The 24928-nt window shown below is 54.6% G+C and overlaps 1 protein-coding gene across 1 annotated transcript; it reads left to right on the top strand.

Moving 5' to 3' along the window:
* The first annotated feature begins 12877 nt into the window (after positions 1-12877).
* Positions 12878-17596, top strand: LOC135567224 (spidroin-1-like). The gene is made up of 3 exons (XM_065014643.1): positions 12878-12938; positions 16765-16972; positions 17050-17596. Exons 1-3 carry the CDS (start codon positions 12878-12880, stop codon positions 17594-17596), a joined length of 816 nt encoding a protein of 271 aa, XP_064870715.1.
* Positions 17597-24928: the final 7332 nt, after the last annotated feature.

Raw genomic sequence — 24928 nt, 5'->3', positions numbered from 1 at the left:
GCGGGGTACAGGTACCGAGTCGACGCGCTGGGGTACAGGTAGTCGACGCGCGGGGTACAGGTACCGAGTCGATGCGCGGGGGTACAGGTACAGTCGATGCGCGGGGTACAGGTACAGAGTCGATGCGCGGGGTACAGGTACCGAGTCGATGCGCGGGGTACAGGTACCGAGTCGATCTGCGCTGGGGTACAGGTACCGAGTCGATGCGCGGGGGGTACAGGTACAGGCAGTCGATGCGCGGGGTACAGGTACCGAGTCGATGCGCGGGGGTACAGGTACCGAGTCGATGCGCGGGGTACAGGTACAGAGTCGATGCGCGGGGTACAGGTACCGAGTCGATGCGCGGGGTACAGGTACCGAGTCGATGCGCGGGGTACAGGTACCGAGTCGATGCGGGGGTACAGGTACCGAGTCGATGCTTGGGGCACAGGTACCGGTCGATACAGGTACCGAGTCGATGCGCGGGGGTACAGGTACCGAGTCGATGCGCGGGGTACAGGTACCGAGTCGATGCGCGGGGTAAGGTACCGAGTCGATGCGCGGGGGTACAGGTACCGAGTCGATGCGCGGGGTACAGGTACAGAGTCGATGCGCGGGGTACAGGTACCGAGTCGATGCGCGGGGGTACAGGTACAGAGTTCATGCGCGGGGGTACAGGTACAGAGTCGTGCGCGGGGGTACAGGCGAGTCGATGCGGGGGTACAGGTACCGAGTCGATGCGCGGGGTACAGGTACCGAGTCGATGCGTCGGGGGCACAGGCGACCGGGGCAGGTCGAGTCGATGCGCGGGGTACAGGTACCGAGTCGATGCGCGGGGGGCACAGGTACCGAGTCGATGCGCGGGGTACAGGTACCGAGTCGATGCGCGGGGTACAGGTACCGAGTCGATGCGCGGGGTACAGGTACCGAGTCGATGCGCGGGGTACAGGTACCGAGTCGATGCGCGGGGTACAGGTACCGAGTCGATGCGCGGGGTACAGGTACCGAGTCGATCGTGGGGTACAGGTACCGAGTCGATGCGCGGGGTACAGGTACCGAGTCGATGCGCGGGGTACAGGTACCGAGTCGATGCGCGGGGGTACAGGTACCGAGTCGATGCGCGGGGTACAGGTACCGAGTCGATGCGCGGGGTACAGGTACCGAGTCGATGCGCGGGGGTACAGGTACCGAGTCGATGCGCGGGGTACAGGTACCGAGTCGATGCGCGGGGGTACAGGTGGGGTACAGAGTCGATGCGCGGGGTACAGGTACCGAGTCGATGCGCGGGGTACAGGTACCGAGTCGATGCGCGGGGTACAGGTACCGAGTCGATGCGCCCGGGGGTACAGGTACCGAGTCGATGCGCGGGGTACAGGTACCGAGTCGATGCGGGGGGTACAGGTACCGAGTCGATGCGCGGGGTACAGGTACCGAAGTCGATGCGCGGGGCACAGGCAGGTACAAGTACAGGTACCGCGCGGGGTACAGGTACCGAGTCGATGCGCGGGGCACAGGTACCGAGTCGATGCGCGGGGTACAGGTACCGAGTCGATGCGAGGGGGTACAGGTACAGAGTCGATGCGCGGGGGTACAGGTACCGAGTCGATGCGCTGGGGTACAGGTACCGAGTCGATGCGCGGGGTACAGGTACAGAGTCGATGCGTGGGGTACAGGTACCTCGATGCGCGGGGGTACAGGTACCGAGTCGATGCGCGGGGGTACAGGCACAGAGTCGATGCGCGGGGTACAGGTACCGAGTCGATGCATCTGGGGTACAGGTACCGAGTCGATGCGCGGGGTACAGGTACCGAGTCGATGCGCGCGGGGGCACAGGCACCGAGTCGATGCGCGGGGTACAGGTACAGAGTCGATGCGCGGGGTACAGGTACTCGATGCGCGGGGGTACAGGTACAGAGTCGATGCGCGGGGTACAGGTACCGAGTCGATGCGCGGGGTACAGGTACCGAGTCGATGCGCTGGGGTACAGGTACCAGTCGATGCGCGGGGGTACAGGTACCAGAGTCGATGCGCAGGTACCGGGGCACAGGTACAGAGTCGATGCGCGGGGTACAGGTACCGAGTCGATGCGCGGGGTAAGGTCTGGCCGAGTCGATGCGCGGGGGCACAGGTACGAGTCGATGCGCGGGGTACAGGTACAGAGTCGATGCGCGGGGTACAGGTACCGAGTCGATGCGCGGGGTACAGGTACCGAGTCGATGCGCGGGGGTACAGGTACCGAGTCGATGCGCGGGGTACAGGTACCGAGTCGATGCGCGGGGTACAGGTACCGAGTCGATGCGCGGGGCACAGGTACCGAGTCGATGCGCCGGGGTACAGGTACCGAGTCGATGCGCGGGGTACAGGCACCGAGTCGATGCGGGGGTACAGGTACCGAGTCGATGCGCGGGGGTACAGGTACAGAGTCGATGCGCGGGGTACAGGTACAGAGTCGATGCGGGGGGGCAGGTACCGAGTCGATGCGCGGGGTACAGGTACCGAGTCGATGCGCGGGGTACAGGTACAGAGTCGATGCGCGGGGTACAGGTACAGAGTTCATGCGCGGGGTACAGGTACCGAGTCGATGCGCGGGGGTACAGGTACCGGTCGATGCGCGGGGTACAGGTACCGAGTCGATGCGCGGGGGTACAGGTACCGAGTCGATGCGCGGGGTACAGGTACCGAGTCGATGCGCGGGGTACAGGTACAGAGTCGATGCGCGGGGTACAGGTACCGAGTCGATGCGCGGGGTACAGGTACCGAGTCGATGCGCGGGGTACAGGTGCCGAGTCGATGCGCGGGGGGTACAGGTACCGAGTCGATCGCTGGGGTACAGGTACCGAGTCGATGCGGGGGGTACAGGTACCGAGTCGATGCGTGGGGTACAGGTACCGAGTCGATGCGCGGGGTACAGGCACGAGTCGATGCGCGGGGGTACAGGTACCGAGTCGATGCGCGGGGGTACAGGTACCGAGTCGATGCGCGGGGGTACAGGTACAGAGTCGATGCGCGGGGGTACAGGTACCGAGTCGATGCGCGGGGTACAGGTACCGAGTCGATGCGCGGGGGTACAGGTACCGAGTCGATGCGCGGGGGTACAGGTACCGAGTCGATGCGCGGGGTACAGGTACCGAGTCGATGCGCTGGGGTACAGGTACCGAGTCGATGCGGGGGGGTACAGGTACCGGAGGGTACCGAGTCGATGCGCGGGGTACAGGTACACGAGTCGATGCGCGGGGGTACAGGTACCGAGTCGATGCGGGGGTACAGGTACCGAGTCGATGCGGGGGTACAGGTACCGAGTCGATGCGCGGGGGTACAGGTACCGAGTCGATGCGCGGGGGTACAGGTACCGAGTCGATGCGCGGGGGTACAGGTACAGAGTCGATGCGCGGGGTACAGGTACCGAGTCGATGCGCGGGGTACAGGTACCGAGTCGATGCGCGGGGTACAGGTGCCGAGTCGATGCGCGGGGTACAGGTACCGAGTCGATGCGTTACAGGTACCGAGTCGATGCGCGGGGGTACAGGTACAGAGTTCATGCGGGGGTACAGGTACCGAGTTCGATGCGCGGGGTACAGGTACCGAGTCGATGCGCGGGGGTACAGGTACCCGAGTCGATGCGCGGGGTACAGGTACCGAGTCGATCGGGGGTACAGGTACCGAGTCGATGGGGGGTACAGGTACCGAGTCGATGCGTGGGGGTACAGGTACCGAGTCGATGCGTGGGGGTACAGGTACCGAGTCGATGCGCGGGGGTACAGGTACCGAGTCGATGCGCGGGGGTACAGGTACCGAGTCGATGCGTGGGGTACAGGTACCGAGTCGATGCGCGGGGGTACAGGTACAGTCGATGCGCGGGGGTACAGGTACCGAGTCGATGCGCGGGGTACAGGTACCGAGTCGATGCGCGGGGTACAGGTACCGAAATGCGCGGGGTACAGGTACCGAGTCGATGCGCGGGGGTACAGGTACCGAGTCGATGCGCGGGGTACAGGTACAGAGTCGATGCGCGGGGTACAGGTACAGAGTCGATCGGTACAGGTGCGTGGTACCAGTTAATGCGCGGGGGTACAGGTACCGAGTTAATGCGCGGGGTACAGGTACAGAGTTCATGCGCGGGGTACAGGTACAGAGTTCATGCGGGGGTACAGGTACTGAGTTATGCGTGGGGTACAGGTAATTCGATGCGTATACAGGTACCGAGTCGAAAACACTCGCGGGGTACAGGTACCGAGTCGATGCGCGGGGTACAGGTACCGAGTCGATGCGCGGGGGGTACAGGTACCGAGTCGATGCCGGGGGTACAGGTACAGAGTCGATGCGTGGGGGGTACAGGTACGAGTCGATGCGTGGGGGTACAGGTACCGAGTCGATGCGCCCCCACAGGTCCCGAGTCGATGCGCGGGGTACAGGTACCGAGTCGATGCGGGGGTACAGGTTTAGGTCGATGCGCGGGGTACAGGTACAGAGTCGATGCGCGGGGTACAGGTACCGAGTCGATGCGAGGGGGGTACAGGTACAAAGTCGATGCGTGGGGCTTTGGTACCCTTTGCGTGGGGGTACAGGTACCGAGTCGATGCGCGGGGGTACAGGTACCGAGTCGATGCGCGGGGGTACAGGTACCGAGTCGATGCGCGGGGGTACAGGTACCGAGTCGATGCGCGGGGGTACAGGTACCGAGTCGATGCGCGGGGGTACAGGTTTCAGTTTGTCTGTTCGAGTTGAGAATTGTTTTGTACGTTAATAACAACCTAAAGCTTGATTCTGCACTTAGTTTGACCAGTTTAGTCGACATATAATATGTAATTTTGAAGTTTTGATGCGCAACCCCTTGAATTTTGGCTGCATTTCAGCCGGAATTTGTCGCGTTTGCTAACACAAAGATACACGACTTGAAACCAAACGCTGTTTTGCGTAAGTATGAGTCCTTCCACTACATTCTGAGCGAAGACCATCAAAGGTAAGGGAATATTTATGTTGTAATTTTGTGTTTCTGTTGACTCCAACATAGCGGAGAAATATTGCTTATGTCTGAGCGCTGTCTCAGATTATTGAAAAATGAACGATTTCTGTAACATTAAAAATAAATGTGACAAAGCGATTGCATTAAGAAGCAGTGTATCTTTCTAACTATATGTAGAACATGTATATTTAGTCAAAGGTTATGATGTGTATTGCTTGTTATCAGGCGTTATCTGGCGGAGTTATATATAATTTCTCCGGACATTGTTTAGCATTTTCTGAACATGACGTCAATGTAAACGGTGATTTATGGATATAAATGGCATATTATTGAAAAAACATAAATGTCCTGTGTAACATGTCCTATTACTGTCATCTGATGAAGATTTTCAAAAAGGTTAGTGAATTATTTTTCTTTTAATCCTGCGTTTGTGATTGCATATTTTGTTCGACAAAATGGCTATATATTGGCTGTGTCTTTGGTGGTGGTTTGACATAAATATGTGCTATGTTTTCGCCGTAAAACATTTTAGAAATCTGACTCGCTGGGTAGATGAACAAGGTGTTTATCTTTCATTTGAGCTATTGGACTTGTTAATGTGTGGAGGTTAAATATTTCTAAGAATATTTTTGCATTCTGTGCGCCATCTTTTAGTTGAGCGTGGGGGGGGTGCCCTAGGGGAACGTGGTAGCGTGAACAAGTTATTAATGGAAGCAATTTGAACATGTAGGTCGGGCTAAAGTGACTATTCATAGATAATAAACAGCGAGTGGCAGCAGTGTAAAAACAATTGTTAATTGTTCTTCAGTCTTATGGCGGTAGTAGAGAGAACAGTCTTTGACTTGGATGACTGGAGTCTTTGACAATATTTTGGGCCTTCCTCTGACAACGCCTGGGTTGAGGTCCTGGATGGCAGGAAGGTTGGCCCCAGTGATGTACTGGGCCGTACGCACCACCCTCTGTAGCGCCTTACGTTCGTATGCCGAGCAGTTACCATACCAGGCGGTGATGCAACCGGTCAGGATGCTCTCGATGGTGCAGCTGTAGAACTTTTTGAGGTTCTGGGGACCCATGCCAAATCTTTTCAGTTTCCTGATGGGGAAAAGGCGTGGTCGTGCCCTCTTCACAACCTTCTTGGTATGTTTGGACCATGATGGTTTGTTGGTGATGTGTTCTCTTCACAACCTTCTTGGTGTGTTTGGACCATGATGGTTTGTTGGTGATGTGTCCTCTTCACAACCTTCTTGGTATGTTTGGACCATGATGGTTTGTTGGTGATGTGGACACCAAGGAGCTTGAAGCTCTCGACCCGCTCCGCTACAACCCCGTCGATGTAAAAAAAAAAAAGGTGGGCCCTTTTCTTCACAAGATTTGACTTCACGCTGACCTATCGCCCAGGTTCTAAGAACACCAAGGCCCATGCCCTATCACGTCTCTACAATTTGGGAGAGGGTCCTGTCCCAGAATGCACCTATAATCCCATCCTCCCGAGTCGTAGCTCCTGTAGTCTGGGACTGTAGATGTCCGCCAGGCTCTGGACAGGGAGCCCGCACCCGCTAACTGTCCTCCCGAGCACGTCTACGTTCCCACGGGGATAAGGGACCGGCTGCTGACCTGGGCACACAGCTGTCATCTCTGGACATCAGGTATTTCTCCCAATTTTTCAGTTTTTGATTTGTTAAAAAAGTTTGAAATATCCAATCAATGTCGTTCCACTTCATGATTGTGTCCCACTTGTTGTTGATTCTTCACAAAAAAATACAGTTTTATATCTTTATGTTTGAAGCCTGAAATGTGGCAAAAGGTCGCAAAGTTCAAGGGGGCCGAATACTTTCGCAAGGCACTGTACATAATCCATGCCACAATTGTCTCAAGACTTAAACATCTTTTAACCTGTCTCCTCCCATTCATCTACACTGATTGAAGTGGAATTTAGTTGCAGTAGTTTATGTTGCGGGGGGCTAGGGTTAGTCTGTTATATCTGGAGTATTTCTCCTGTCTTATCAGGTGTCCTGTGTGAATATAAGTATGCTCTCTCTAATTCTCTCTTTCTCTCTTTCTTTGTTTCTCTCTCTCGGAGGACCTGAGCCCTGGGACCTTGCCTCAGGACTACCTGGCATGATGACTCCTTGCTGTCCCCAGTCCACCTGGCCGTGCTGACCTGTTGCACCCTCGACAACCACTGTGATTATTATTATTTGACCATGCTGGTCATTTATGAACATTTGAACATCTTGGTCATGTTCTGTTATAATCTCCACCCGGCACAGCCAGAAGAGGACTGGCCACCCCTCATAGCCTGGTTCCTCTCTAGGTTTCTTCCTAGGTTTTGGCCTTTCTAGGGAGTTTTTCCTAGCCACCTTGCTTCTACACCTGCATTGCTTCCTGTTTGGGGGTTTTAGGCTGGGTTTCTGTACAGCACTTTGAGATATTAGCTGATGTAAGAAGGGCTATATAAATTCATTTGATTCGATTTGATTTAACAAGTGACATCAATAAGGGATCATAGCTTTCACCTGGACTCACCTGGTCAGTCTGTGTCATGGAAAGAGCAGGTGTTCCTAATGTTTTGTACACCCGTATATTTAAGCAACGAGGCCAATGGGATGTGGATGCCTGATGAAGACCTAAGGGTATGTCATGGAAAGAGCAGGTGTTCCTAATGTTTTGTACACCCGTATATTTAAGCAACGAGGCCAATGGGATGTGGATGCCTGATGAAGACCTAAGGGTATGTCATGGAAAGAGCAGGTGTTCCTAATGTTTTGTACACCCGTATATTTAAGCAACGAGGCCAATGGGATGTGGATGCCTGATGAAGACCTAAGGGTATGTCATGGAAAGAGCAGGTGTTCCTAATGTTTTGTACACCCGTATATTTAAGCAACGAGGCCAATGGGATGTGGATGCCTGATGAAGACCTAAGGGTATGTCATGGAAAGAGCAGGTGTTCCTAATGTTTTGTACACCCGTATATTTAAGCAACGAGGCCAATGGGATGTGGATGTCTGATGAAGACCTAAGGGTATGTCATGGAAAGAGCAGGTGTTCCTAATGTTTTGTACACCCGTATATTTAAGCAACGAGGCCGATGGGATGTGGATGCCTGATGAAGACCTAAGGGTATGTCATGGAAAGAGCAGGTGTTCCTAATGTTTTGTACACATGTATATTTAAGCCACGAGGCCAATGGGATGTGGATGTCTGATGAAGACCTAAGGGTGGAAACGTTGTTATCAATAAATATCACCTGGGAGCGCGAGCAGCAGTGTGTTTTCCTTTCTGTTTTCCATATTGACAATATACCACGGGTGGGGGCTGTTCTTATGCACGACGCAACGCAGAGTGCCTGGATACAGGCCTTTAGCCGTGGTATATTGGCCATGTACCACAAACCCCTGAGGTACCTTATTGCTATTATAAACTGGTTCCCAACATAAATAGAACAGTTAACAGGTGGTTTTGAGTCATACCTGTGCTATATTGTCTGATATACTATGGGTTTCAGCCAATCAGCATCCAGGACCCAAACTAGACGGTTTATAATAAGGCACGAGGAGGTGTGGTATATTGCCAATATACCACGGCTAAGGGCTGTTCTTAGGCACGGCACATCGCGGAGTGCCTGGACACAGCCCTTAATTATAAACTGGGTGGTTCGAGCCCTGAATATTGATTGGCTGACAGCCGTGGTATATCAGACCGTATAACACGGGTATGACAAAACATTTATATTTACTGCTCTAATTACGATGGTAACCAGTTTACAATAGCAATAAGGGAATAAGGGAATAAGGCAATAAGGGAATAAGGGAATAAGGCAATAAGGGAATAAGGCAATAAGGGAATAAGGCAATAAGGGAATAAGGCAATAAGGCAATAAGGGAATAAGGCAATAAGGGAATAAGGGAATAAGGCAATAAGGCAATAAGGGAATAAGGCAATAAGGGAATAAGGCAATAAGGGAATAAGGCAATAAGGGAATAAGGCAATAAGGGAATAAGGCAATAAGGGAATAAGGGATACCTAGTCAATTGTTCAACTGAATGCATTCAACTGAAATGTGTCTTCCACATTTAACCCAGCCCCTCTGAATCGGAGAGGTTTTTTATTTATTTATTTCACCTTTATTTATTTAACCAGGTAGGCAAGTTGAGAACAAGTTCTCATTTACAATTGCGACCTGGAGGGGGGGGGGCTGCCTTAATCGACATCTATGTCATCGGCGCCCACCTCGGGGGTTTGTGATATATGGCCAATACACCACGACTAAAGGCTGTGTCCAGGCACCCCGCGTTACCACACCTCCTTGGGCCTTATTGCTTAAACACACAGCTCTGCTTGGTGAGTATTCAAGTTTTTATGGATCAAACGTGAGATTGATATTCTTTCTGGTGTTTTACAGAACAACTGGTGCTGTGAGTCCAGGTTATCAGGACCTGTTTTGACAAAGCAAAGGTAACAGGGGAGCAAAGGGTCGTAATATATGGGGGAGAAAGGACTGTCTGCAGTGGTGCCGTTATAATGAGTTACCTGATACATGGAACACATGGGGCGGCAGGGTAGCCTAGTGGTTAGAGCGTTGGACTAGTAACCGGAAGGTGGCAAGTTCAAACCCCCGAGCTGTCGTTCTGCCCCTGAACAGGCAGGGCAGAACTTTTACTTTCAGCTAGAAAACTCACTGTTCCTATGCCGTCATTGAAAATGAGAATTTGTTCTTAACTGACTTATCTAGTAAAATAAAGGTTAAAAAAAAGGCATAAATGTATAAAAAAGTGTGTATTGATATTTTAACGAATGGAGATCCTGATAAAATACTAAACTTTTACTTTCAGCTAGAAAACTCATCGACAGTAAACTCTGTTTATTCCAGGTCAGTTATTATAAAGACGGACTGTGCTGCATGTTAACACCAGGGGGGGTCCTCTCTCTCCTCTCCAGTTTTAACTCCTGGATATTCCTTCTGATAGACAGGCCTGTCATGTTAACACCAGGGGGGGGGTCCTCTCTCCTCTCCAGTTTTAACTCCTGGATATTCCTTCTGATAGACAGGCCTGTCATGTTAACACCAGGGGGGTCCTCTCTCTACTCTCCAGTTTTAACTCCTGGATATTCCTTCTGATAGACAGGCCTGTCATGTTAACACCAGGGGGTCCTCTCTCTACTCTCCAGTTTTAACTCCTGGATATTCCTTCTGATAGACAGGCCTGTCATGTTAACACCAGGGGGGTCCTCTCTCCACTCTCCAGTTTTAACTCCTGGATATTCCTTCTGATATTCCTCCTCTGTTTTAACTCCTGGATATTCCTTCTGATAGACAGGCCTGTCATGTTAACACCAGGGGGTCCTCTCTACTCTCCAGTTTTAACTCCTGGATATTCAGACAGGCCTGTCATGTTAACACCAGGGGGGTCCTCTCTCTACTCTCCAGTTTTAACTCCTGGATATTCCTTCTGATAGACAGGCCTGTCATGTTAACACCAGGGGGTCCTCTCTCTCTACTCTCCAGTTTTAACTCCTGGATATTCCTTCTGATAGACAGGCCTGTCATGTTAACACCAGGGGGGTCCTCTCTCTCTACTCTCCAGTTTTAACTCCTGGATATTCCTTCTGATAGACAGGCCTGTCATGTTAACACCAGGGGGGGTCCTCTCTCTACAGTAAGTTTTAACTCCTGGATATTCCTTCTGATAGACAGGCCTGTCATGTTAACACCAGGGGGTCCTCTCTCTCCTCTCCAGTTTTAACTCCTGGATATTCCTTCTGATAGACAGGCCTGTCATGTTAACACCAGGGGGGGGGGTCCTCTCTCTCTACTCTCCAGTTTTAACTCCTGGATATTCCTTCTGATAGACAGGCCTGTCATGTTAACACCAGGGGGGGTCCTCTCTCTCTACTCTCCAGTTTTAACTCCTGGATATTCCTTCTGATAGACAGGCCTGTCATGTTAACACCAGGGGGGTCCTCTCTACTCTCCAGTTTTAACTCCTGGATATTCCTTCTGATAGACAGGCCTGTCATGTTAACACCAGGGGGGGGGGGGGTCCTCTCTCTACTCTCCAGTTTTAACTCCTGGATATTCCTTCTGATAGACAGGCCTGTCATGTTAACACCAGGGGGGGGGTCCTCTCTCTCCACTCTCCAGTTTTAACTCCTGGATATTCCTTCCGGCCTGTCATATTTATGTCTGTAACATGGACAACCAAATTCCTTGAAGCCTGAAAGTTTTCCCGAAAGCATCTCTCAACTCTTGACAGTTATGAGAAGCATGTGAATAATGTAAATCATGATGGTAGGTGCAATGAAAGGACTCTTTTGTGGACTGTAACAGTAACTTACAGTAGTCCTTGATGATCGTTCTGTGTAAATTAAAGTTTCACTGTATGTATTTAAAAATGACCATGACTATTTACAAAGTTTTCTCTCTATGGGACTTTTCATGATTGATGTAAGGGTATTACATATGAAAGTTAACATAATGTCGAGCCGAACTCCAGACTTACGATGACTTGGTCGAGATCTCGCGAGAAGGTGTGAACTTTCTGTTTGGACGAGAACTCGACCCGTCTTTTGATCAGCTCAGAACGGAAGAAGGTGGGACGCGACGGAAAAGTAGATTAAAGAAGGATTTCTCGAGGGGGTGGGCATGTTGAAGAGAAAGAATGTTTTGTTGACATTTGACCAGGACAGACGGCATTACAGTTTTTAAACGGTACGTTAACAACACTTGAAGGTGATTTTTCCTGTCTTTCTGAACAGTCCATGCAGTTGTTAGTTAGCTAGCTAGCTAAACATCCATCTGGCCGATTCTGTTCTGTCTGCCTCTTGTAGCGACACTGTTAACATTTTATAGATATGTAACACAATCAATACCCTATTTGTATCTTAATTGTATCTTAAATCTTAATTTAGTTATATCCATGTTTGTTTGGTCAGACGGTGGATTTAAATTGTTATTCAACAAGCTATTGACATGACTCTACTGTGCTACCATTTTGAGGAGGCATATGCTCCTAAATATTGTTCTGTGCTGTCTGGAATTTTTATTTGGGAGAAAGTGTCCAACGTCCAGGTAATAATTGTTGTAATTGTATCGACTTTAAGTGCCGGTATGTTTTTTTTTGTGGTACTGTTGATGACACGCTGGGCTCAGGACCAGAAGGTTGAGGGTTCGAGCCTCACAAACCTGCCTGTTTCATTACTTCGGTGTCGGACGTGAACGGACGGTTGCAACAACTAACTACCGTGTGTTTTTTTTTGGCCGGTGAGCGAGTCCCTGTAACAGTATGTTTTAACTAGTACTTGTATTCCGCTATGCTCGCTTTAGCCCTCATGTGGGTGGGATCTAACCCATTCATAGAGACTTTTGGCTATGTAGTTTAGTTAGCATGTGGACACCCGCTCGTCGAACATCATATTCCAAAATCATGGGCATTCATTTGGAGTTGCTTTCCACTAGATGTTGGAACATTGCTGTGTGCTGCAGGGACTTGTTTCCATTAAGCCACAAGAGCATTAGTGAGGTTGGGCAATTAGGCCTGGCTCGCAGTCTGCGTTATATAATTCATCCTAAAGGTGTTGGATGGGGTAGAGGTCAGGGCTCTGTGCAGGCCAGTCAAGTTCTTCCACACTGTTCTCGACAAACCATTTCTGTATGGACCTCGCTTTGTGCACGGGGGCATTGTCATGCTGAAATAGGAAAGGGCCTTTCCCCAAACTGTTGCCACAAAGTTGGAAGCACAGAATCATCTAGAATGTAATTGTATGCTGTAGCGTTAAGATTTCCCTTCACTGGAACTAAGGGGCCTGAACCATGAAAAACAGCCCCAGACCATTATTCCTCCTCCACCAAACTTTACAGTTGACACTATGCATTGGGGCAGGTAGCGTTCTACTGGCATCTGTCAAACCCTGATTTGTTAGTTGGACTGCCAGATGGTGAAGTGTGATTCATCGCTCCAGAGAACGTTTTTCACTTCTCCAGAGTCCAGTGACGGTGAGTTTTACACCAATCCAGCCGACGCTTGGCGTTGTGCTCCGCCATGGAAACCATTTCACTGAAGCTCCCGACAAATAGTTATTGTCTCTGCGGTCCCATTCTGTGAGCTTGTGTGACCTACCACTCTGCGGTCCCGTTCTGTGAGCTTGTGTGACCTACCACTCTGCGGTCCTGTTCTGTGAGCTTGTGTGACCTACCACTCTGCGGTCCCGTTCTGTGAGCTTGTGTGACCTACCACTCTGCGGTCCTGTTCTGTGAGCTTGTGTGACCTACCACTCTGCGGTCCTGTTCTGTGAGCTTGTGTGACCTACCACTCTGCGGTCCTGTTCTGTGAGCTTGTGTGTCCTACCACCCTGCTGTCCCGTTCTGTGAGCTTGTGTGACCTACCACTCTGCGGTTGAGTCGTTGTTGCTCGTAGACTTTTTCCACGTTCAGAATAACAGCACTTACAGGTGACTGGCACAGAAATGTGATGAACTGTCTTATTGGGAAGGTGGCAGCCTGTGTCTTATTGGGAAGGTGGCAGCCTGTGTCTTATTGGGAAGGTGGCAGCCTGTGTCTTATTGGGAAGGTGGCAGCCTGTGTCTTATTGGGAAGGTGGCAGCCTGTGTCTTATTGGGAAGGTGGCAGCCTGTGTCTTATTGGGAAGGTGGCAGCCTGTGTCTTATTGGGAAGGTGGCAGCCCGTGTCTTATTGGGAAGGTGGCAGCCCGTGTCTTATTGGGAAGGTGGCAGCCCGTGTCTTATTGGGAAGGTGGCAGCCCGTGTCTTATTGGGAAGGTGGCAGCCCGTGTCTTATTGGGAAGGTGGCAGCCCGTGTCTTATTGGGAAGGTGGCAGCCCGTGTCTTATTGGGAAGGTGGCAGCCCGTGTCTTATTGGGAAGGTGGCAGCCCGTGTCTTATTGGGAAGGTGGCAGCCCGTGTCTTATTGGGAAGGTGGCAGCCCCGTGTCTTATTGGGAAGGTGGCAGCCCCGTGTCTTATTGGGAAGGTGGCAGCCCCGTGTCTTATTGGGAAGGTGGCAGCCCGTGTCTTATTGGGAAGGTGGCAGCCCGTGTCTTATTGGGAAGGTGGCGCCCGTGTCTTATTGGGAAGGTGGCGCCCGTGTCTTATTGGGAAGGTGGCGCCCCGTGTCTTATTGGGAAGGTGGCGGCCCGTGTCTTATTGGGAAGGTGGCGCCCCCGTGTCTTATGGGAAGGTCTGTCTTATTGGGAAGGTGGCGGCCCGTGTCTTATTGGGAAGGTGGCGCCCGTGTCTTATTGGGAAGGTGGCGCCCCGTGTCTTATTGGGAAGGTGGCGCCCCGTGTCTTATTGGGAAGGTGGCGCCCCGTGTCTTATTGGGGGAAGGTGGCGCCCCGTGTCTTATTGGGAAGGTGGCGCCCGTGTCTTATTGGGAAGGTGGCGCCCGTGTCTTATTGGGAAGGTGGCGGCCCGTGTCTTATTGGGAAGGTGGCGGCCCGTGTCTTATTGGGAAGGTGGCGCCCGTGTCTTATTGGGAAGGTGGCGTCCTACGACGGTGCCTTATTGGGAAGGTGGCCAAATAGCCGACTGTCTAATTTGAAGGGGTGTCCAAGGTATGGCGTATAACCACAGTTTTGTGGTTATGGGAAGGTGGCGCCGCCCACCTGCCTATGTCTTTTGTGTGACAGAATTTTTGGGAAGGTGGCGCTCCCTTATTGGGAAGGAAATCACTGTGGAGAGCCCTTAATTCTTAGAATTACCCCTCCATCAACTGGGACAGATTGTGAAATCACTGTGGAGAGCCCTTATTCTTAGGAAGGTGGCCCTTGGAATCCCCGATCCGGTGCCAGAATTGTCATCAACTGACACTCATTAGCATAACGCAACGGACAAAAAATATTCATGAACTCTACTAATTGAAGGGGTGTGGAACACAGCTTAGCTTTGTTATTAAGAGGGCTGTAACCACAGTTTTGTGGTTGTGAACAACCCAGGTTTATACATGGGATATCCTCTCTGTCTCTGGCGCTCTGCCCACCTGCCTATGTACTTTGTGTGACAGAATCTTGGGACGTCTCTGGCGCCTGTCTCATTTGCCTGTGAAATCTGTCCCATTTCTGTCAGATTGTGAAGGATCTGTCTCTGTCTGAAATCTCTGTCTGTCTGTCCTTAATCTCTCTAGAATTATGGGCCCTCCTCAACTGACAGATTGTGTCTTTCACTGTGGAGAGCCCTCTGTCTTCTGAACTACCCCTCCATCAACTGACAGATTGTGAAATCACTGTGGAGAGCCTCTAATTCTGAACTACCCTCCCCGATCCGGGAGAATTGTCTGTCAACTGACACTCATTAGCATAACGCAACGTCTCTCTGTATCATGAACTCACAAGTGAAATATAGTGGAACACAGCTTAGCCTTCTGTTATTAAGAGGCGCCTGTAAAACTGTCCTTGTGGGAAGGAGGGAGTCTGTGTAACAAACCCAGGTTTATATATGTGTCCCTCCTCTCTCTCTCTCTGTCCCTCCTCTGTCTCTCTCTGTCTCTGTCTCTCTCTGTCTGTCTGTCTCTGGTCTGTCTGTCTCTCTGTCTGTCTCTCTGTCTGTCTGTCTCTCTCTGTCTGTCTCTCTCTCTGTCTGTCTCTCTCTCTGTCTGTCTGTCTCTCTCTGTCTGTCTCTGTCTCTCTCTGTCTGTCTCTCTGTCTCTGTCTGTCTCTCTCTGTCTCATAAATGTGGATATCCACTCTCTCTCTCTCTCTCTTATAAATGTGTTTTCTTTTGTGGCACAGTCTGATTGCTCGCTGGTCTTGGGACCAGAAGACTGGATATCCACTCTCTCTCGAGCCTGTTCCACTCATGATGGTTTCCCTCAGGTCTGTCCCACAGTCCTGTCGGTAGTGTGGTCTGGGCCAGGGGGCAGCCTCTTATAAATGGGTTTCTGTCACAGGGGCAGCCTACCAGGTGAGTGGTCTGTCCACACAGATGGTTTCTGGGTCTGTCCCACAGCCTCGGTAGTGGGTCTGTCCCACAGCCTCGGTAGTGTGGTCTGTCCCACAGCCTCGGTAGTGTGGTCTGTCCCACAGCCTCGGTAGTGGGTCTGTCCCACAGCCTCGGTAGTGTGGTCTGTCCCACAGCCTCGGTAGTGTGGTCTGTCCCACAGCCTCGGTAGTGTGGTCTGTCCCACAGCCTCGGTAGTGTGGTCTGTCCCACAGCCTCGGTAGTGTGGTCTGTCCCACAGCCTCGGTAGTGTGGTCTGTCCCACAGCCTCGGTAGTGTGGTGACAGAAGGAAAGCGAGAGGTTCTTCAGGAGATGAGCTTCAAAAGTAAACTCTGCAAAACAAAGAAGAAGAAATGTCCCTTTTTCAGGACCCTGTCTGTCAAAGATAATTCGTAAAATCTAAACTTTTCACAGATCTTCATTGTAAAGGGTTTAAACACTGTTTCCCATGCTTGTTCAATGAACCATAAACAATTAATGAACATGCACCTGTGGAATGGTCATTAAGACACTAACAGCTTACAGACTGTAGGCAATTAAAGGTCACAGAGGGCGGGGCGGGGCGTCAGAGGCCCAGTGTGTAAAATCCTCCATCTCCTAACCGGGATGTGTTGAGATTAAACAGGTTCTTTATATAGGCCTGCTAGGGGCCAGGGGCGGTGTCAGGGGGCAGGGCGGGGGTGTCAGGGGCAGGGCGGGCGTCAGGGGCAGGGCGGGGCGTCAGGGGGCGGGGTGTCAGGGGCAGGGGGCGGGGGGGTCAGGGGCAGGGCGGGGCGTCAGGGGGCAGGGCAGGACATCAGAGGCCCAGTGTGTAAAATCCTCCATCTCCTAACCGGGATGTGCTGAGATTAAACAGGTTCTTTATATAGGCCTGCTAGGGGCCAGAGGGCGGGGTGTCAGGGGCAGGGCGGGGTCAGGGGGCAGGGGCGGTGTCAGGGGGCAGGGCGGGGCGTCAGGGGCAGGTAGGGGCCAGGGGCAGGGCGGGGCGTCAGGGGCAGGGCTAGGGGCCAGGGGCAGGGGCGGGGGGGCGTCAGGGGGCAGGGCGGGGCGTCAGGGGGCAGGGCGGGGCGTCAGGGGGTAAGGGGCGGGGCGTCAGGGGCGGGGTGTCAGGGGCAGGGCGTCAGAGGGCGGGGCGTCAGGGGGCGGGGTGTCAGGAGTCAGAGGGCGGGGCGTCAGGGGGCAGGGCGGGGCGTCAGGGGCAGGGGGGGCGTCAGGGGGGGGCGTCAGAGGGCGGGGTGTCAGGGGGCGGGGTGTCAGGGGCGGGGCGTCAGGGGGCAGGGCGGGGCGGCAGGGGGCAGGGCGGGGCGTCAGGGGGCAGGGGGGGGGCGTCAGGGGGCAGGGGGCGGGGCGTCAGGGGGCAGGGGGGGCGTCAGGGGGCAGGGCGGGGCGTCAGGGGGCAGGGGCGGGGCGGCAGGGGGCAGGGGCGTCAGGGGGCGGGGCGTCAGGGGGCGGGGTGTCAGAGGGCTGGCGCCTAGCGTCAGGGGCAGGGGCGGGGCCAGGGGCAGGGCGGGGCGTCAGGGGGCAGGGCCTGGGGCAGGGGCAGGGCGTCAGGGGGGCGGGGTGTCAGGGGGCAGGGGCGTAAGGGGGCAGGGCGGGGTGTCAGGGGCGGGGCGTCAGGGGGCAGGGCGTCCCCGGGCGGGGCGTCAGGGGAGGGGCGTCATAGGCCTGCTAGGGGCCAGAGGGCGGGGCGGGGCATCATAGGCCTGCTAGGGGCCAAGCTGCTGCTAGTTTATCTGTCTGTCGTTAAACCTCTCTCTAAATGTGTCCTGGCACAGCACTGCCTGCCTGGTTACAGGGATGCTATTTCTAAACAACTCCCATTGTATTTTTCACATGCTTCACCTGTAAACAACGGGTGTAAACAACAACGGGTGTAAACAACAACGGGTGTAAACAACAACGGGTGTAAACAACAACGGGTGTAAACAACAACGGGTGTAAACAACGGGTGGAGACTCAGTAAAATGCTTACAGGGTCCATTTCCAACAAGAGAAAATGGAAATAGTGACACCGTGAATAACGATTAAAAATAACCTGGCTATATACAGGGAGTACCATGGAGTAACATGGCTATATACAGGGAGTACCAGGTAGTAACCTGGCTATATACAGGGAGTACCATGGAGTAACATGGCTATATACAGGGAGTACCAGGTAGTAACCTGGCTATATACAGGGAGTACCAGGTAGTAACCTGGCTATATACAGGGAGTACCATGGAGTAACATGGCTATATACAGGGAGTACCAGGTAGTAACCTGGCTATATACAGGGAGTACCAGGTAGTAACCTGGCTATATACAGGAAGTACCAGGTAGTAACCTGGCTATATACAGGAGTACCAGGTAGTAACCTGGCTATATACAGGAAGTACCAGGTAGTAACCTGGCTATATACAGGGAGTACCAGGTAGTAACCTGGCTATATACAGGGAGTACCAGGTAGTAACCTGGCTATATACAGGGAGTACCAGGTAGTAACCTGGCTATATACAGGGAGTACCAGGTAGTAACCTGGCTATATACAGGAGTACCAGGTAGTAACCTGGCTATATACAGGAAGTAACCTGGCTATATACAGGAGTACCAGGTAGTAACCTGGCTATATACCGGAGTACCAGGTAGTAACCTGGCTATATACAGGGAGTACCAGGTAGTAACCTGGCTATATACAGGGAGTACCAGGTAGTAACCTGGCTATATACAGGGAGTACCAGGTAGTAACCTGGCTATATACAGGGAGTACCAGGTAGTAACCTGGCTATATACAGGGAGTAACCTGGCTATATACAGGTAGTAACCTGGCTATATACAGGTAGCAACCTGGCTATATACAGGGAGTACCAGGTAGTAACCTGGCTATATACAGGGAGTACCAGGTAGTAACCTGGCTATATACAGGGAGTACCAGGTAGTAACTGGCAGGCTGGCTGAATGACTGGCAGGCTGGCTGAATGACTGGCTGACTGGCTGGCTGGCTGGCTGGCTGACTTAGGCTGGTGGCACTGGAGCTAAATTAGAATGAATTTGTTGTGAAAGGCCAGCTGGTTGCTTTTCAAGGGGGCAGAGATGGCATCCTGTTGTGAAAGGCCAGCTGGTTGCTTTTAAAGGGGGTAGAGATGGCATCCTGTTGTTGTGAAAGGCCAGCTGGTTGCTTTTAAAGGGGGTAGAGATGGCATCCTGTTGTTGTGAAAGGCCAGCTGGTTGCTTTTAAAGGGGGTAGAGATGGCATCCTGTTGTTGTGAAAGGCCAGCTGGTTGCTTTTAAAGGGGGTAGAGATGGCATCCTGTTGTTGTGAAAGGCCAGCTGGTTGCTTTTAAAGAGATGGCATCCTGTTGTTGTGAAAGGCCAGCTGGTTGCTTTTAAAGGGGGTAGAGATGGCATCCTGTTGTTGTGAAAGGCCAGCTGGTTGCTTTTAAAGGGGGTAGAGATGGCATCCTGTTGTTGTGAAAGGCCAGCTGGTTGCTTTTAAAGAGATGGCATCCTGTTGTTGTGAAAGGCCAGCTGGTTGCTTTTAAAGGGGGTAGAGATGGCATCCTGTTGTTGTGAAAGGCCAGCTGGTTGCCTAGCTTTTAAAGGGGGCAGAGATGGCATCCTGGCATCCTGTCAAAAGAACAAATGAAGGAAAGAGAATGAAATTAAATGATTTGAATTGAATTGAAGCCACTACATTCACCCAAATATTACTACCCTTCTCATATTGCATAGCTTAAGTCCACTCTCAGCACGAGGTCCTGGTCTGCAGTAGAGAGGTCCCTCCCCTCCCCGGCACGGTGACGCGGTCTGTAGTAGAGGTCCCTCCCCTCCCCGGCACGGTGACGCGGTCTGTAGTAGAGGTCCCTCCCTTCCCCGGCACGGTGACGCGGTCTGTAGTAGAGGTCCCTCCCCCCCCCGGCACGGTGACGCGGTCTGTAGTAGAGGTCCCTCCCCTCCCCGGCACGGTGACGCGGTCTGTAGTAGAGGTCCCTCCCCTCCCCGGCACGGTGACGCGGTCTGTAGTAGAGGTCCCTCCCCTCCCCGGCACGGTGACGCGGTCTGTAGTAGAGGTCCCTCCTCCCCCCTCCCCGGCACGGTGACGCGGTCTGTAGTAGAGGTCCCTCCTCCCCGGCACGGTGACGCGGTCTGTAGTAGAGGTCCCTCCTCCCCGGCACGGTGACGCGGTCTGTAGTAGAGGTCCCTCCCCCCCCGGCACGGTGACGCGGTCTGTGTAGTCCCTCCCCTCCCCCCGGCCGAGGTCCCTCCCTCCCCTCCCGGCACGGTGACGCGGTCTGTAGTAGAGAGGTCCCTCCCCTCCCCGGCACGGTGACGCGGTCTGTAGTAGAGAGGTCCCTCCCCGGCACGGTGACGCGGTCTGTAGTAGAGGTCCCTCCCCTTCACGGTGACGCGGTCTGTAGTAGAGGTCCCTCCCCTTCACGGTGACGCGGTCTGTAGTAGAGAGGTCCCTCCCCGGCACGGTGACGCGGTCTGTAGTAGAGGTCCCTCCCCGGCACGGTGACGCGGTCTGTAGTAGAGGTCCCTCCCCTCCCCTCGGCACGGTGACGCGGTCTGTAGTAGAGGTCCCTCCCCGGCACGGTGACGCGGTCTGTAGTAGAGTGCCCTCCCCTCCCCGGCACGGTGACGCGGTCTGTAGTAGAGGTCCCTCCCCTCCCCGGCACGGTGACGCGGTCTGTAGTAGAGGTCCCTCCCCTCCCCGGCACGGTGACGCGGTCTGTAGTAGAGGTCCCTCCCCGGCACGGTGACGCGGTCTGTAGTAGAGGTCCCTCCCCCTCCCCGGCACGGTGACGCGGTCTGTAGTAGAGGTCCCTCCCCGGCACGGTGACGCGGTCTGTAGTAGAGGTCCCTCCCCCCGGCACGGTGAGTGTAGAGGGTCCCTCCCCCTCCCCCCCCGGCACGGTGACGCGGTCTGTAGTAGAGGTCCCTCCCCGGCACGGTGACGCGGTCTGTAGTAGAGGTCCCTCCCCTCCCCGGCACGGTGACGCGGTCTGTAGTAGAGGTCCCTCCCCTCCCCTCCCCGGCACGGTGACGCGGTCTGTAGTAGAGGTCCCTCCCCTCCCCGGCACGGTGACGCGGTCTGTAGTAGAGGTCCCTCCCCTCCCCTCCCCGGCACGGTGACGCGGTCTGTAGTAGAGGTCCCTCCCCTCCCCGGCACGGTGACGCGGTCTGTAGTAGAGGTCCCTCCCCTCCCCCCCCCGGCACGGTGACGCGGTCTGTAGTAGAGGTCCCTCCCCTCCCCGGCACGGTGGCGGTCTGTAGAGAGGTCCCTCCCCTCCCCTCCCCGGCACGGTGACGCGGGTCTGTAGTAGAGGTCCCTCCCCTCCCCTCCCCCGGCACGGTGACGCGGTCTGTAGTAGAGGTCCCTCCCCCGGCACGGTGACCTGTAGTAGAGGTCCCTCCCCGGCACGGTGACGCGGTCTGTAGTAGAGGTCCCTCCCCCTCCCCGGCACGGTGACGCGGTCTGTAGTAGAGGTCCCTCCCCCTCCCCTCCCTGTAGTAGCACGGTGACGCGGTCTGTAGTAGAGGTCCCTCCCCTCCCCTCCCCGGCACGGTGACGCGGGGAGGTCTGTAGTAGAGAGTCCCTCCCCCCGGCACGGTGACGCGGTCTGTAGTAGAGAGGTCCCTCCCCACGGTCCCCGGCACGGTGACGCGTCTGTAGTAGAGAGGTCCCTCCCCCTCCCGGCACGGTGACGCGGTCTGTAGTAGAGGGTCCCTCCTCCCGGCACGGTGACGCGGTCTGTAGTAGAGGTCCCTCCCTCCCGGCACGGTGACGCGGTCTGTAGTAGAGAGGTCCCTCCCCCCTCCCCGGCACGGTGACGCGGTCTGTAATAGAGGTCCCTCCCCTCCCGGCACGGTGACGCGGTCTGTAGTAGAGAGTCCCTCCCCCCCCGGCACGGTGACGCGGTCTGTAGTAGAGGTCCCTCCCCCGGCACGGTGACGCGGTCTGTAGTAGAGGTCCCTCCCCGGTGACGCGGCACGGTCCCTCCCCTCCCCGACGGTGGCGCGGTCTGTAGTAGAGGTCCCTCCCCTCCCCTCCCCGGCACGGTGACGCGGTCTGTAGTAGAGAGGTCCCTCCCCGGCACGGTGACGCGGTCTGTAGTAGAGAGGTCCCTCCCCTCCCCGGCACGGTGACGCGGTCTGTAGTAGAGGTCCCTCCCCCCGGCACGGTGACGCGGTCTGTAGTAGAGAGGTCCCTCCCCGGCACGGTGACGCGGTCTGTAGTAGAGGTCCCTCCCCTCCCCGGCACGGTGACGCGGTCTGTAATAGAGGTCCCTCCCCGGCACGGTGACGCGGTCTGTAATAGAGGTCCCTCCCCGGCACGGTGACGCGGTCTGTAATAGAGGTCCCTCCCCGGCACGGTGACGCGGTCTGTAGTAGAGGTCCCTCCCCTCCCCGGCACGGTGACGCGGTCTGTAGTAGAGGTCCCTCCCCTCCCCGGCACGGTGACGCGGTCTGTAGTAGAGAGGTCCCTCCCCTCCCCGGCACGGTGACGCGGTCTGTAGTAGAGAGGTCCCTCCCCCCGGCACGGTGACGCGGTCTGTAGTAGAGAGGTCCCTCCCCTCCCCGGCACGGTGACGCGGTCTGTAGTAGAGAGTCCCTCCCGGCACGGTGACGCGGTCTGTAGTAGAGGTCCCTCCCCTCCCCGGCACGGTGACGCGGTCTGTAGTAGAGAGGTCCCTCCCCGGCACGGTGACGCGGTCTGTAGTAGAGAGGTCCCTCCCCGGCACGGTGACGCGGTCTGTAGTAGAGAGTCCCTCCCCTCCCCGGCACGGTGACGCGGTCTGTAGTAGAGGTCCCTCCCCTCCGGCCCCTCCCGGCACGGTGACGCGGTCTGTAGTAGAGAGGTCCCTCCCCTCCCGGCACGGTGACGCGGTCTGTAGTAGAGAGGTCCCTCCCTCCCGGCACGGTGACGCGGTCTGTAGTAGAGGTCCCTCCCGCACGGTGACTCCCCGGCACGGTGACGCGGTCTGTAGTAGAGGGTCCCTCCTCCCGGCACGGTGACGCGGTCTGTAGTAGAGGTCCCTCCCCTCCCCCTCCCGGCACGGTGACGCGGTCTGTAGTAGAGAGGTCCCTCCCCTCCCGGCACGGTGACGCGGTCTGTAGTAGAGGGTCCCTCCTCCCCGGCACGGTGACGCGGTCTGTAGTAGAGAGGTCCCTCCCCGGCACGGTGACGCGGTCTGTAGTAGAGAGGTCCCTCCCCTCCCCGGCACGGTGACGCGGTCTGTAGTAGAGAGGTCCCTCCCCGGCACGGTGACGCGGTCTGTAGTAGAGAGGTCCCTCCCCTCCCCGGCACGGTGACGCGGTCTGTAATAGAGGTCCCTCCCCCCCGGCACGGTGACGCGGTCTGTAGTAGAGGTCCCTCCCTCCCCGGCACGGTGACGCGGTCTGTAGTAGAGAGGTCCCTCCCTCCCCGGCACGGTCCCCTGGAGAGGTCCCTCCCCTCCCCGGCACGGTGACGCGGTCTGTAGTAGAGAGGTCCCTCCCGGCACGGTGACGCGGTCTGTAGTAGAGAGGTCCCTCCCCGGCACGGTGACGCGGTCTGTAGTAGAGAGGTCCCTCCCCTCCCCGGCACGGTGACGCGGTCTGTAGTAGAGAGGTCCCTCCCCTCCCCGGCACGGTGACGCGGTCTGTAGTAGAGAGGTCCCTCCCCGGCACGGTGACGCGGTCTGTAATAGAGGTCCCTCCCCGGCACGGTGACGTGGTCTGTAATAGAGGTCCCTCCCCTCCCTGCGCTGTTTGTATTCGGCCATGTTTACAGTCGCCTAGCCATGATTAAATGCGGTGGTACGTGCTTTCCAGTTTTGCGTGAATGCTGCCATCAATCAAACTGTTTCTGGTTAGGGAAGGTTTTAAGTCCCAGTGGGTACAACATCTCCTATACACTTCCTTATAAACTCACTCACTGAGTCGGCGTATACGTCAATGTTATTGTCTGAGGCTACTACCCGGAAACATATCCCAGTCCACGTGATCAAAACTATCCGAGTTTGGAATCCGAGTTTGGAATCCGAGTTTGGAATCCGAGTTTGGAATCCGATTTGGTCAGACCATCGTTGGATAGACCTAAGCACGGGCGCATCCTGTTTTAGTTTCTGCCTTTAGGAGGAGAGCAACAAGATGGAGTCATGGTCAGATTTGCCCAAAGGAGGGCGGGAGAAGGGCGTTGTTGTACGCATCGCGGACGTTAGAGTAGCAGTGGTCGAGCGTGTTACTCGCTCATGTACTGCGATCGATATGCTGATAGAATTTGGGAAGCCTTGTTCTCAAATGTAGCTTTGTTTAAAATCCCCAGCTACAATAAATACAGCCTCAGGATATATGGTTTCCTGTTTGCATAGAGACAGCCGTGTATATACACTGGAAACTATAACCGAGGAGAGATCTCTTGGGAGATGATACGGTCGCCATTTTATTTTGAGGAATTCTAGGTCAGGTGAACAAGAACTCAAGTCCTTTTTGTATGTTGTTACAATTACACCATGAGTTGTTAATCATAAATCATACACCCCCACCCCCTTTTTCTTACCGGAGAGCTGTTTGTTCCTGTCGGCGTGATGCACTGAAAACCCCGTTGGCTGTACGGACTCCGACAGCATGTCCCCAGCTAGCCACGTCTCCGTGAAAGAGAGTATGTTACAATCCAGGATATGTCTTTGGAAAGCAACTCTTGTCCTGATTTCGTTGACTTTAAAAAAAAAACTAGCGACTGGATATTAGCGAGTAATATATACTGGGAAGCGGTTGGGTGGTGTGCGTGCCGCCAAAGCCTCACTAGAAGACCGCTCCGGCACCCTCTCTTTCGACGACGTTGTTTTGGGTCGACCTCTGGAATCAGTTGTAGTGTGATTGTGAAAGAGGCCTCTAGCCTTCTGTGTTTTATATTGTAATGCAAATAACCATCCTTTTTATACGTTGCTTGGCAAAGACACACTGGCCACTTTGTATTTTGTAGTCAACTATGTTTGGTTCGGCTCTACCAGAGAGACCGATAACCTTGTGGTTCTATGTTGAGCAGAGATCTGTGTATTACCTAGTGGT

The sequence above is a fragment of the Oncorhynchus nerka genome, unplaced genomic scaffold (genome assembly GCF_034236695.1).
Source record: "Oncorhynchus nerka isolate Pitt River unplaced genomic scaffold, Oner_Uvic_2.0 unplaced_scaffold_2346, whole genome shotgun sequence".
Classification (NCBI taxonomy): domain Eukaryota; kingdom Metazoa; phylum Chordata; class Actinopteri; order Salmoniformes; family Salmonidae; genus Oncorhynchus; species Oncorhynchus nerka.
Note: the sequence above shows the minus strand (reverse complement) of the source record. Positions and strands in the feature narration are given on the sequence as shown.